The sequence below is a fragment of the Ambystoma mexicanum genome, chromosome 3p (assembly GCF_040938575.1).
Source record: "Ambystoma mexicanum isolate Mex_15411 chromosome 3p, UKY_AmexF1_1, whole genome shotgun sequence".
In the NCBI taxonomy this organism is placed as follows: Eukaryota; Metazoa; Chordata; class Amphibia; order Caudata; family Ambystomatidae; genus Ambystoma; species Ambystoma mexicanum.
In genome coordinates, this window is record NC_090925.1 from 167,222,519 (window position 1) to 167,237,635 (window position 15,117).

Consider the following 15,117-nt stretch of genomic DNA (forward strand, 5'->3'; position numbering starts at 1 on the left):
GGCACTCATTTAACTTGTAAAACAATTTTGGTGTATTTGTATCTGCATTTAATGTTTGCCTTGATTGTAACCTACTAGCCCAGTGACTGTTTCTATACCGCTGTATTTGCTTACTCCTCCCTCTGCCTCCTCTCTTCCCACTCATGGCGCTTTCTGTCTCTCCCAGCTATTCCTTCATATGAAGGGTATATATATTTTTGTTAAACCAACAGTAGCCACTATGTTGATGTAAAGAGTTTTGTTGGTAAATTCAATTAACTTAATTTGTTGTGTATCCTAAACAGCGGAAATCACAATTATTCTATGCCACTATGTTTTCTGAAGACATTCCTTTTTGTTAAAGCAATTTATTGCACACTTTACAAAGCTACATTTTAAAGAAAAACATATTGAGATTTGAATACACAATCATGAATGATGAAAAGTTATAAAACAGAAATAAATGTAAAAAGAACTTTGACTCAATTCATGTGGAAAAGGTTTGAAAGACAAGTGTCAAATTTTAAAAAAGAGGTTTAGAAACCAAAAAAGGAAAATTTCTTTAGAGAAATCCAAATCTTGCAAGCAAATGGGAAAGAAACAGGAAAAGACTGTAGCGGCCCAAATTTAGTATTCCAGATTCTGCTGTTTGGTAAATGCAGGTCTCCCGACGTGTTCGTGTTTGGAAGGGAAAACACCTAACATATACACTAACGTGTTCGTGTTTGGAAGAAAGCCTAAACATTTACACTTTGAACTTAAATTAGGGTCAGCTTCAAAATTAAGTTAAAAAAGATAAGGTCTTCCTATCCATGATGGAGACAAACATCCATATCACGTTTCGGATATGCCCCCTGCTGGGCAGATAAATTGTGCTGAAGCCTTCCTCAGGGCGGGAACAGGGAAAAATGGGAAGCCGACTTGACCCTGTATGAAGGCAGACAGAAAAAGAATTGCAAAAAAAGGTAGTTTAAGGAATGTTTTCAGATGTTGGGGCATGTGTCTGAATCTGAAAGTTTTTTTGATTTGCAACAACAAGTAAAATCCTAGTGGGAACAACGTCCTTACCCTAATTGTGGACAGGGACTGGATCAAGAACCCACTTAGGCTGGGTTGAAGTTTTCCACTGGTGAGAAGGGCGCATCATGGAACACAGGGTCCCCTGGGTGCAGCCAACCGCTCTCTTTGGATCAATTCTGGGATGGGATAGAGAAAAATCTATCAGGGCTCAAAAACCAATAGTGTTTAGCTAGGAGAGGTAATTGATTGATTGTCTCCTACCTCCTATGAAGGGGGTCATGTTTCAAATACTATTTCTTGGTAGGTCCTCGGGTATCTTGAATGCGTGTATGGCGTTGGGTCCAGCTGTACTTGCTACAGTACAGGGAATAAAAAAGACAAAGAAAGGAGCAAAGTTGGTGTTCTATTGTCCTCAAACACCAATTAAAACAGGTGTTGTTATGTTGTCTGTCATTATAAAAATAAGTAGCGGTCTGATACTTGCCTTGGTTATTCAGCAATCATGAAGACACGCGAGAACCTCGTGAATACAGCACGGCCTCACAGTGCCCCTGAGTGGGTTTGTTACGGGTGATGCCGAAGACTGCTCAGCGTCTGAAAAGCTGAGTCATAAATACAAAGCGAGAGTGCCGCTGTTGCTGCAGCGGGTGTGTCTCGCAGTGCACGAGTTTGATTGGTCAAGGCAACATTTCCTGGTTGCCCCAGTGTCTGCGCACAATGATTGGTGCAGTGAGATGTCTGTTACTGGTGCTGGGAGGTGTGTCCCTCCAGCACTAGATCTCATTGGACAGACGCTTGCTAATGGTGTTGAAGTGTTATGTGCGAACATACAGATAATCACGGGTAGATGAAACCGACTTGCACACGCATCACCTGCCGTCAGGGTACGCGGTGAGCTAGGCATAATTGCTGGTCAGCGTCTGAAAACGGTGTCATAAATACAAAGCGAGAACGCCACTGTCGCAGCAGCGGGTGTGTCTCACAGTGCATGAGTTTGATTGGTCAAGGAAACACTTCCTGGTTGCCCCAGTGTCTGTGCACAGTGATTGGTGCAATGAGATGTATGTTACTGGTGCTGGAGAGGTGTGTCCCTCCAGCACTAGATCTCATTGGACAGACGCTTGATAATGGTGTTGAGGCGTTATGGGCGAACATACAGATAATCGCGGGTAGATGAAACCGATTACAAGAATTAACAAGCATGCGCGCTTCATGTTCGATGCATTAGCCAGTTTTTAAGGAAGCCTGGTGTTCATTTTGCTAGGGGGGTGTGTCCCTGCATCACAGATTCTGATTGGTCAGAGGCTGGCAGACAGTATTTCATTTTGTTCATGAATACAAATGTTCATTTAGTGAATAAAGATAGTATGAGAAGCACTTGTTACCTCCTTATACATCTGCCTAATTTGTATTGCCGCTCCTGTCGTGCAAAAGAACAAGACATATGGACCTTATGCACTGAGTGTTGTGCTCAGTGTAGATGTCTTGATTAATTGGTGCATGATGACAATTGGAGAGCCACGTTCATGGGGGAGGTCAATTGCTATTGTGTGGCTCTTGTGCTTCAAATTAGAAGCAAAAATTCTTCATTTAATCCATACATATGACTAGAGAGTCTATGGATCCATCTTGCTTCTTTGTGCTGGAGGATACGTAATGTATTTGCAGATTCCTTGACTACATCTAGGATTCACCATTTGATATCGTTAGGGGTGTGGTGGTTTTCTAAAAAATGATTTTCTAGAGGTGCCGATGTATTTTTGCATCTGATGTGGGATCGGTGCTCAGAGATTCTGATATTCACCGATCTGCTTGTCTGGCCTACATACCGCAGGCCACACAGACATTCGATGCAGTAAATTGCTTGTTTTGTTTTGCAATTTGTCATTGAGTTTAGGTGCCAAATCTTTGTCCCAATGTTAAAATGTTTCATTTTACAAATAAATTGGCACACTGAGCAGTAGCCGCAGGGAAAATGTCCAACAGTCATCCTGAGGTCCCAAAGTCCTGTTTTTGGAGCTTGTTTTTTGAATTTAGAATGTACCAGGATGTCAAATATGTTTTTTGATCTTTTAAAACCAAAACGTGGCATTGGGGAGTTCGGCAGACTCAGTTTAACAATGGGCCAATATTTGCAAATTAGTTTCTTGATTTGAAAGGTGTGAGGACCATGTGTAATCACACAAGTCATTTTGTCAGGATCAGGGTGTTCCCGAGTGGTGGTTTGTGACAACAAAATGTCTCTATCCGTGAACCTTGCCCTTTTCTTAGCGTTTGAAACAAGTTTTTTAGGGTAGCTTCTTTTTAACAAGCGTTTGGCAAGGTCCTCAGATTGTTGGTGAAAATCCGCAAGATTAGTGCAGTTCCTCCTCACTCTGAGGAACTGGCCATATGGTAAATTTTCTCTCAGGTGGCGTGGATGGTTGCTTGAAAAGTGCAAGAGTGTTCCGAGCAGTGGTTTTTCAGTGGTTTTTCGGTAGAGGCAGCATTTCAAAATTCCGTCTTCATGTCTGATTTTTAGATCGAGGAAACTGATTTCTTTGTTGCTGCATTCCATAGTAAACTGGATGTTGTTGTCGATATTGTTCAACCAGCTGAGAAAAAGGTCGAGTTCATTTTCTGAACCACTCCAAATAAACACAATGTCATCAATCTATCATTTTGAAATACGAGATACAAGTTTTGTAAGGTTCTTGTCACACAGGATATTATTTGACTCAAAGGTAGACATGAACAAGATCGCAAGGCTGGGGGCAAAGATTGCGCCCATCGCTGTTCCCTTGGTCTGTACATAGAATTGACCGTTAAACTCTAAGAAGTTCTTATATAAAGCCAAAGTCATTAGTTCCATGATGAAATTATGAGGTACTCTGTTTTGTTGATCATGATGGATAAGTGTTAAGTGTATACATTCAATGCCTGATCTTCAGGAATACTTGTATACAGTGATTTGATATCCATTGTCACAAGTCTTTGTATCTGGGTGTCAAAGGGGAGATATTGAAATATTTGGATGGTGTGCGTAGTATCTCGTAAATAAGTTGCCGTTTTCATGCTTAGAGGTTTTAGAAAGACATCAATAAATTTGCACACTGGTTTCAAAACTGAACCGCAATCAGATACAATGGGCCTTCCTGGTGGGTTGACAGAATTTTTGTGAATTTTAGGTAATGCGTATAGAGACGGGGTGCGGCCTTGACTCGTAGTCAGGAATTTTTGTTCCTTGTCGCTGGTCGATTGCCTTTCATAGGCATATTGTGCCACACCTTCTATTTCGTATTTAATTTCGATCGCTGGATTTTTTTTAAATTTCTTATAGCTTTCCTGATCTTGAAGCAATTCGTTAACCATAGTGCAGTTTTGGTCATTGGACATAATCACAATTCCACCGCCTTTATCGGCTGGTTTTATCACAATGTTGGGCTTTTTAGAGAGCTCTCCCATCTATTCCAACTGCTTCTCTATCAACTATCATTCCCTTCTCACTAAGTCTGGAAAGAAGAAGTTTAAAAAGTATATCTTGGCCTCCAACCCTGGTCTCCCTATTGCTGATACCTATTCCAGCGCCTATTCCAAATAGACCATCACCGACATCCTCTTTGTTGTTCCTTCGCTGGATCTATGGACCCCCCCATATGATCTCTGTGCTCTGTCCTGTCTCCTCCTCTCCCATTAATGGTGGCACTCGTTGGGATGTCCTCATGGCTTAATTCGACTCCTCCAGAGTCATCCTTAATATCTACCTAAATGGCACTGTCATGGTCCAAGGTCTTCAGGCCAATCTCCTCCTCTTCGAGAGGCGGTTCCCTCGCCTCATCAATTTCCTTTCATCTCTGGCTGTCTCCTCCTCTCATTCTTTGGCTACTGTGCCCACTCCTCCCTCCTGCTTGTCCCTTCTTCAGGCTACCTCCACAACTCTGCAGGGCGTACCTCTGATTTGTACTCCTCCCCGGAAGGTCTTTAAGGCTGGCAACCTTCTTCATCTTGCCACTCTCAACTCTCGCTCTGCTGTCACACACTCCTCTGACATCTGCCTCCTCCTTGTAGAACTTGACCTCGATGTCCTTGGTCTAACAGATATGTGGTTCACGGCCAGCTCTGTCATGAGCTTTGACACTCTCCTCCCTGAGGGCTACAAGATCCTCTCTTCACCCAGAGCCACTCGGCCTGGAGGGGGTGTAGCCCTGATCTTTCCTGAATGGATCCCTGCCACTATCATTCCCACTCAGATTTATTCCTCTTTCGAATGCCTTGTCTGCAGGCTCTCAATCTCTCCTAGCCACTCTCTTACTGTTGCTACTCTCTACCGGCCCCCTGGTCAAATCAACTCTTTTGTCTCTGAGTGGGCTGACCTCTCCTCATCCCTCCTGGCCTCAACCACTCAACTCCTCATCCTTGGTGACCTCAATATCCACCTCGATTCTCCCTGTCCCTCATCTCTGCACTTTTGCGACCTCTGCGATTCCCTCTCCCTCTCTATCCTCCCCTCTGGGCTGACGGACTCAGTAGGTCACACACTTGATGTCTTGATCTCCTCTGGCCTCCCCCTGTCTATCCCTCGGACCACTCCTCTCTCCTGGAGTGATCATTGCCTTCTCTCCTCTCATCTCTCCCTCTCTTCCCCCCAAGCCAAGCCCACCCCCATACTGCCACCTACCTTCTCGGACATCCGACCTATGAAGCGTGTGTCAGTTGAGGCTTTCGCTGCAACATTCTCCCCTCCCTCCTCTGCCTGACTCACACCCAGACACAACCCTGTCCCTTCTCTACTCTCTATTTTCGATACTCTTGATGCTCTTGCCTCTGTCATGAGGATCCGCTTGAAGTCCAAAGCCAAGTGTAATTCCTGGTATGACTCTGACCTAGCTACACTTAAACGTAAGTGTAGGGCGGCTGAGAGGAAATGGAAGACTTCTTGTTCATCCTCTGACAAACTGGCCTGTCGCCTTCTCCAAAGGCAATACCGACTCTCTTCTCTGTCCACACCAAGAAGAGAGTCCACATTCAAGCCTGTGTCTCTGCGGCATCTAACAACTCGGCCAAACTCTTTAAAATCTGCAAGGAACTGGCCAACACTGCTGCAGTCTCTACCCCTCCTCTTGCCTCCCAGGCTCTGTGCAATGCCCTTGCCTCTCATTTTATCTCAAAAACCCAGGACATCCTGTCCACCCTCTCTGCCCCTCCCCCTCCTATTCCCTCTCAGTCTGTGCTTGCTGACCCCCCTTTTAGTACCTCCGCACCCTCCTTATCTTCTTTTCCTCTCTTCTCCCCTGATGAGGTTGCTAGACAAGTCCAATCTATGAAAGCCTCGTCAAAACAGGTTCATCCCTGTTCCTCCAAAACCATCAAGGACCACATTGACACCCTCGCTCCGGCCCATGCCGATTTCTGCAACCACTCCTTTGCCTCAGGATCTTTTCCCTCCCCTCTGAATCACTCCCTTGTGCACTCTCTCCTCAAGAAACCCATTGCTGATCCCTCCTGTCCGGTTAACTATCACCCTATTTCCATTACTCCTTTCCTGGGCAAACTCCTGGAAAAGCTGGCCATCTCTCAGCTTAACTTTCATTCCGATTCTGTTGGCTGCCTCCATGACCACCAGCCTGGCTTCAGAGCGATCAGAAGCATGGAAACTGCTCCCCTGAACATCTGTGAATATCTGCTCTCCAACCTTGACTCTAAAATTCCCTCTGTCCTCATCCTACTCGATCTCTCCTCTGCCTTCTACACGGTCAACCACTCCATCCTGCTCAACTGTCTCCGTGATAACCTGGGTATCACTGAACAGGCTCTGGCCTGGCTGACCTCTTTCCTCTCTGATCGACCCTCCGAGGTCCAACTTGGGTCCTTCCTATCATCTATCTTCCTCTCTATCTGTGGCGTTCTCCAGGGGTCCAACCTCTCGCCTTGGCTTTTCAACCAATACCTGTCAACCCTCGCCCACTGCATTGCCATTTTTTGCTACGCTGATGACACTCAACTCATTTTCAGGCTGCCCTCAGCCACCTCCTGCTCTTCTCTCATCTCTGAGTGTCTAACTGCCATTCAATATTGGTGTGCCGCAAATGACCTCTGTCTGAATGCCAGCAAGACGAAGATCCTCCTCATCGGCACACCCCTACCATCCTTTCCCCTCACTCACTGGCCGGCCTCTCTTGGCCCTCCTCCTACCCCCACCTGCGAAGCTAAGCACTTTGGGGTCATCTTTGACTCCACACTTTCCTTCTCCTCCCACATCTCTGAGGTCACTAAAAAGTCAAACTTCCTACTGCACCTCCTCAGAGGTACTCTGCCTTTCCTCTCCTTTCTCCAGAAGCTGACTGTCTCCCAAGCTCTGGTTCTCTCCAGGTTGGACTATTGTAACAGTCTCTTCCTAAATCTACCTGCCTCTACTCTCCGCCCTCTGCAACTAATCCAGAACAGGACTGTGAGACTTGTCCTTGCCTCAAGCCCTGGGATCGCATCTCTCCAGCTCTGAAATATCTCCATTGGCTCCGAGTGGATGCAAAGATTACATTCAAAACCCTCTGCACTGCCCACAAGGCTTTCTGGGGCCTGTGTCCAAAAAACCTTCAGCTATCCCTCTGTAAATACCTTCCCTCTCGAGCTCTTCGTTCCTCCACCTCTAACTCATTCAGGGTCAGTCGTTTTTCAAAGAAACAAGCTGGGGGTAGATCTCTGCCTTCGGCTGGGGCCTGCCTCTGGAATAGCCTCCCTGCCACTAGAAAACATGAGGAGAACCATCTCTGGTTCCGGAAGCACCTGAAGACCTTCCTCTTTGCTTCTGCCTTCCTCCCCCTCTCCCCTGCTGATCTGCTATCTCTTGGCACTGTGCACCTGGCCACCCTCTGTCCCCTGGGCCCAGGTATCTGCTCACCCTGCCACCCTCCTGCACGGCCACCTGGCCATGCCTTGAAATGGGGACTGTATCTGTACCCATAAAGTCCCATACCCTCGCCCCCTTTTCTTCCTTTTCTGCACTTGTTTAGACTTAGCCAGTCTGCTGCCGTAAACACTGCACTTGTCACTTGCTGGCTGCACTACCACGGTTTATGGCCTCTATTATCTATTTATTTGTATTTATTATTATTTATCTTTTCTCCTCTGCTCCGCACTCTCCTCTCTCCCCGTCCATGCACTTTCTCCCCTTTCCCTTTTCCCATGCATTTGCGCATTTGCGCGTTCTCAATGTCTCTGGGCCTAGTAAGATTGTTGGTGTGTTCTCCCCTGTTCTCCTTGTCATGCTCTGAAACACTTGTGTATGAGCACAATACAAATAAAATATGATATCATATCATACCATCCTGACTTATTATTTTGTGAACACTTATTTCTTTTCTGGTGAACATTATCCCACACTCTTTTTGTAACTTAGTGGTAAGGATTGGCAATGGGTTTTTTAGTATAGGCTCTTTTTATTTGACAAGACGCTGCTAGGACTGCCTTATTATTATTTGATGGTCGTAGCTTGCTCCAATCTTAGCTTTAGGTTTACTTTAGGCGTTTACTCACCCATTATATAGTTCAATAAACACCCTTGAACTGTGATCACTTGTGTCTGTCTTTACTGTTACCACCATGAGTTCCTTACATTTGGGAAATTTGTTTCAGGATGTAAGTAAATAAATGGGAAATTTCATTTTGCACCCTCTACCTTCACTTGGATAGCAGCATTCTAGGGTTATTTATTTTGGAATTATGGACCCCCCTCCCAATTTGGTAAAGAAGACAGGGGTTTCAGAAAGGTAGAATCACCCAAGTACTTTATTGTCTATACTGGCACTAACACACTGGGCATGAACTTTGTTAGTTTCAAAATCTAACAACATTCATTCATCCTGTGATTTTCTGTATGGGAATATATTCAATTCAATGCACTGAGGATCTGCACAGATTCCCCGCTCCCCACAATTTAATGGAAAGCAGTTCCCAACACAATTCAATTTAGAGGTATAGGGTGATTTTCTATAGTGGAATTTATTTCAATTGGATGTAATAAAAATGTGCCATGGGTCTCCCCAATACCACCCCCATACCTGCTATGCAAGATGGATATTAAGGCTGGCAGATTCCCTGCACGTTTTTGTTGGCATGTATATTAATCTACTTACATGGGAGGCCTTGATTATGGGGCATCCAGGAAAAGAGTAGGGTTCCTGTGAAGACAGCATGGATCTGGTCACAGGCTTTAGTTAAGGGTAGTACCTCTGGCTCCTCAAATGGCAAGCCCAGCTAGCTTCTATATTTCCCAGTCTCTGTCTCCCATGCAATGTTAAAGGCTTATGTAGGTCTTCCTGTCCCTCTGCTAGTTCTTTATAAGAGTCCAGGAGCCGACTACCTCCAGCGATAGAGTGGGGAAGTCAAGAGAACAATCAAAAGGTCCCAAGAGTCAAAACATCAAAGAAAGATCAGCAAGCCAGTCCCTCTCAGATAGAAAACTGAACTCCTATAGAGCAGGTGACACTCCATTATTATCAAAATGATCATGCTACAGAATGGACAGTTCTGTCCTTCTCCCCCCCCCCAACATGCCCACTGCCAGCTAATAGGACAAGGAGTTATGATGGAGGCTGAGGGAGAAGAAAGATGCATCATCCCAAAATGACAAGTGGGTTTAACTTCTTCAGTGTCCTTAAAATCTTTCAACATGACAGCTACCCCAATTTTTCAGATAATTGCTGGCACATATATATTTTTGAATTCAATGTTTTATGGCGAGTCAGAAAATACGCATTTTTTTTTGGCACGCCCTTCCTGGGCAGAGCTACGATTTTTCGCGATTTGCTCCTGAGCTGAAATAGTCACAAATCTGCCCCTTCCTGATTCCAACCTTACTTCCATAACCTATCATCACAAAATCTTTCTATGACCTCTGAATTATGGGTAGGCCAGCATTATCATTAATCTCATAAGTCCAGTTGTATGAATCACACAAAATTTGTTTTTACGTGGTCCAGACAGGCTTCTTATTGCCTTCAATATGAGTCTAGGGTGAACTCACTAGGACATACAATGCACTTTGTATTTAAGAAAATGTATTCAATGTTAGTCAAAAGCAATGCACCACAAGTCCCTCAGTTTCACATAGCCCCCACAAATTATTTGGTTGCATTTCTCTTCTATTACCTGATCAGGACATCTGGTTGGGCCATGTGATCATGCCCTCCCCTCCTGAGCTTCAAAGGTTTTTGTACAAAGCTAATGGAAAGTTAATGGGTGGACCTGACATTAAAGGTAATTTCTGCTGGCTGTGTTGTCTGCAAATCCCATAATCTAGATCTACTTCTCTATATATTTTAGCATCTATACTGAACAATCAGACCTTCTTCTCCCAGAGGTCCTCAGCCAAAGGTCTTGAGGTCACATTTCAAAGGCACAGACCTTTCAGTTCAGTGGGGAAAATACCAGCTGCATCCATACTTCAAAAAATAAGCTTTAAATCGACAAGATGTGATTACATGTAACATTCTAGCATTATATCTAGGCCTGCTGTTCATAAATACAATCATTCTTTTCTACTATATTAGAACAGAGGTAAATACATTATTAATCTTATGCACACAGATAGGCCACAGTTAACGTAGGAAAACAGTGTTCACTTTTACAAAAACGAAATAGGTCTTTCTCTTTACAGGCTGTCAATTTTTATGATGGAAATTAAGTCTCTTTATTCCTAATTAATGCAATCTATCACTTGACTTTATTTCTTAAATGTCAGGCATCATTCCTCCATTTTATCTACCAAAAGTGCAGTGTTTCAAAGGTATCTTTTCTTTCCACATGCATTGCTGCAGTTTTACATAATTTCTTTCCATTTCACTAGGCCTTATGTCACAAATACAGTTTTGTACTGCCTTTAATATTCCAATGGAACTCCACATTAGCCAGCTTCACTCTCACAATAGGGGCCTAGCATGGCCTCTCCATCTCTGCCACTCTGGGGCTGTCTTTTTCCCCACAACACAGAAAGACCAGGAAGGGACAATCTACTCCATTACATCTCCAAGCAGAGTGCTAACACTGACAGAGAAGAACTATGCCCACATCGAAAAGGTAGCCTTAGCCATCTTGTGGGGCTGCCGGCACTTTCATGTATACATCATGGGAAATCCTGTTGGAGTGTTCACTAAGCACAATCCAATGGTGCAGATTTTTAAAGGATCGCCCCGCACTCCCAGCGAGAATCGATCAGTGGATGTTACAGTTGCAACAGTTTGGTGTGGAATTCCTATACAACGCAGCTGATTTCCTGTCTCAACATCCCATCCCAGACCAGCAACCCCATAGGGATGCAAGGCAGCACCTGAAACAGAAGAATACGTCTGCCACGTCATCGGGTTTGCTCACCCGAAAATGATGCACCTACAGAATATAAGAGAAAAAAACAACCAAATACACCTGCCTACAAATTACCAAGGATGCCATTGTGACTGACGAGTGGCAGACATACCTGATATCAATCAAACATCACGTGACACGGGCCCAAGAGATGCTGCAAAGTCTGTTGGTCATCCGCCAGAAACTTTCACTCTCCCCAGAGCGGTTAGTACTAAAAGGACACTGGATTGCTATCCTGATGAGCCTGGAAAAAAGGGTGCTGCACCTACCCTATGAAGGACACCAAGGGGTGGTCAAGGCCCAAGCATTCTTGAAATCACAAATATGGATGTTGCATATCCAATGAAAGGTACTGGCGGTAGTGGAAGCATGCATATCATGTCAAGCATCACGCTGCCTCGGCCTGACTGAACCCATTGGCAGTCCTCCCCACAGCCACCAACGGTGGGATGCACTCAGCATTGACTTCTGCACTATTGCAAATGAAACATACTGCCTAGTAGCAGTGGACGAGTTCAACAGGTACCCCCAGGTTGACCCAGTATGATCCACAGATCCAGCATCCGTAATTACTGTACTTGATAAAAATGTTTGCAGTCCACGGCCTTCCGAATAGGATCGTGGGGGACAACGGGCCCCCTTTCAAGAGTCGAGAACTGCAAAACCTTTTTGACAATTGAAGCTTCTGCCAACATCGGATAACCATACTGGTCACAGGCCAATAGGGATGCAGAAAGTTTCATGGCCTCAATCTCCAAGGTTGTACAGATCGCCAAAGACAAAGGCGGGCCATGGCTCCTGGAAGCGTATCCATTTTTGTGCTTGTACCACCAGACCCCCATTCGTCCGTGCAAGTGAACCCCGGCTGCTCTCATGTTTGGCGTCCCCATCCAAGTGGGGCCCCATTCCACCAAACATGGGCCTCGCCGACCATGGACACAGAAAGACTGGAACAACACGGACAAAACCACAATGAGAAGGAAAGCCAGGTACGGAAGGCCACCCCTCACCCACTCCTAGTGGGAAACACTGCACTACTAAAGAACAGTGCGCCTCCAAGGAAGTTTTACTCTCACGTATGAGTCACAGCCATGGACCATTGTGGAGAAGGATCACAGCATGGTGAAGAATGGCCTGAGGAGGAAAGACAGTGACTCGAAACTCATAGCACTTTCGGAAAGTGCAACAACGGATATTGCAAGAGACGACAGAGCCAGTCCCTGAAAGAAGCGAACACACCCCGACAGGAATAGAACAAGTACAAGAAGAAGCAACAGCCCATAGTGACTGTGAAGCAGGATCACTGCTAGACACCTGCAGGGAGGAAAAGACTCTGAAGCCATCTTAGGCCCTGAAGGCTGAGAGCCAACGCCGGTACAACCTCAGGAAGCAGCCAGCACTGTCCACCAGACTCTGAGGGTTTGTGCTAAATGGAGTCTACCAGCGTGCCACAAACACAGAGTAACTGGGAGACTGTGGCCCTCTGAAGTTGTGAGTTGTAATGTGTACAGTTGCATACACCTGTTGTGTAGAGACATTGGGTGGGGGCGGGGGGACGAGTTTGGCATTCAATTCGGGGAGGCATGTGATGTCAGGTGACTGACAACGGTGGCATGACAGATAGCGTCATGACGTCAGTTGTAGAAAGCTAATAAATGTGGGTGGAAGCTCGTAAAATGCACCCAGTGCGTGAGACCCAACTATCGAGTGTGTGCCTCCATTTTTGGTGAGACCTGGAACGCCAGGCCATACCGCCTAACATCACAGCAATGGCACACAGTATAGCTCACCAGCATGGTCCAGGGCACCAAGAAACCCAATCAGCGTGGGCAGAGGAGCCGAGGAGATCAGAGCAGAGAATGCCAATGGAATGGCGCGTAGCGGGGTGCATGCAGATGAGCTAGATGCCTGCTACGCCACAGACCGCTAGGGTATTTATATTGTGATGTGTGTAGATACCCAGGCTTTGTTTAAGTTAAACAAAAATGTGCCTGAAGTAATCAAGCAGCATGTAAAAAGGTTGCTACCCGCTGATTAGATGCCCCACGAGCCATGACGGGCTCTGCTCAAGCTCCATTCACAAATCCACACTGAGGATGAACATGAATCTGATCAGATGAACCTTTTATCTTGCAGGTACCACTGACGCCTTTTACACTGAACATGGAAGCCATGCATTAGGTGAGTGCAACCCAGTTATCTTTCCTGCAATAGAAGGACCTTGTTGTACCCTGTGATGCTTGATGAAAGGGCTGCACTCCTTCCCACTCCCCGAAGCAGGTTATCCCAGTGCGGAAAGCCTGGTCTATGGACACAGTTACCCCTTTTCAAGTCGGAGTGCCAAAAACTTTGAGTGTAGGTCCTTTGCAGGGTGTGTGGGTGCAGAAGATGAAATATAACCCCACCCGCGCCCTCCCAGGTCGGGCCAGTTAAGGACTGCCTTAGTCACACAATACAACAGTGAAAACGGATGATCCCACAGGCTATACTACGATCCAACCATGCTGAGCTGAGATGTTGCATAAACCCCAAACGTAATCATGTAGTGATACTCGTGGCACCTGTTTCCCATCCAGAAACACAACCAAATATATTAAATATGCCCTTTGATATCTATGACCTGCTTGGTAGACGGGTGGAAGAACCTTTAGGGCAATTAAAGTGGGTGAATGCGACAGATAGGCCTCCAGGTGTCATAAAATGCTGTGTACTCGCCGTTGTGTCCCCCTGGATGTAAGTGGGGGTGTCTTCCTACAGTGGATAGGGAGTGTCAGGATCTGCACACCTGCTATAGATGGGCACATAGCATTATTGTTTGATAGCCCACTCTTACTACTGCATGATATCATGTTCTATCGACATCACCTACCATTAATCCATCCATTTCATCCCTCTCAAGTGGTGAGGCTTGTAGTGGCTCTTGGGCGATCATCATTATCCTTCATCCTCCTCCCAATTTTCCTTTTATGTTCCAATTCAACATTCAACTATTGGCTCTGGCTATTCTTCCAGTCTGTTTGACGCCCCCAGATTATCCTTCTTTATTACAGGCAGGGACATGTGATCTGGTAAAGAGGTCTGCACATTTCAAGAGCCCGCTTGGGCACATCTCAAGTCCTTCACACAACCATGCACTGACTAATTCTTGTACCGCCCTCTCAATGTTTAGAAACTGCCCTCATGAAAAAATTTATCAGAGGTGGGTCTCACTCCATATTTTTGTACCGCCCTCTCAATGTTTAGAAACTGCCCTCATGAAAAATTGATCAAGTCCTTCACACAACCATGCACTGACTAATTCTTGTACCGCCCTCTCAATGTTTAGAAACTGCCCTCATGAAAAATTGATCACAGGTGGGTCTCACTCCATATTTTGCATGTCAACGTTTGTTTGATCCACTAACAATTCAAAAACCTACAAATGACAACAAAGGAGAACTTTCCATCACGCTCCCTCTGAGAAGGGATAGAATATTTGTCTGCCATTTGAAAAAGACATCCCTTCCCCAAAAATTATTATCGCCCTTTAAATAATGAGGAGAGCAATTTTCTGCATGATGACAGTAGGCACATTTTTTGACACTTTTTTCTGGCTTTGAGCAGCAATCAAAGGGGTATACAGGAGTAAACCACTATATTGAAGAAATTTTCTGTCCTGAAGAAGGCCTGCATATCTATAAGGAAAAGACACTGGAGATAGTGTGTAATGTAATTTAAGCCGAAACATGTTGACGATCTGAATGAGACTTAAAATAAGAAGAGTCTTCTCTTTTGCTCTGT

The 15,117-nt window shown here is 45.3% G+C and overlaps 1 protein-coding gene across 2 annotated transcripts in view; it reads left to right on the forward strand.

Annotated features, from left to right (window-relative positions):
• The window catches only part of LOC138580209 (uncharacterized), a 113,835-nt gene that overhangs the window by 61,088 nt on the left and 37,630 nt on the right, over positions 1-15,117 (forward strand). The window contains exon 2 of one of the 2 annotated variants that reach the window (XM_069650562.1): positions 13,474-13,518. The exons of the other annotated variant lie outside the window; for it this stretch is intronic. Within the exon in view, the coding sequence (XP_069506663.1) occupies positions 13,474-13,518 (45 nt within the window). The remainder of the gene's footprint in view (positions 1-13,473; positions 13,519-15,117) is intronic. 2 annotated transcript variants of the gene reach the window in all.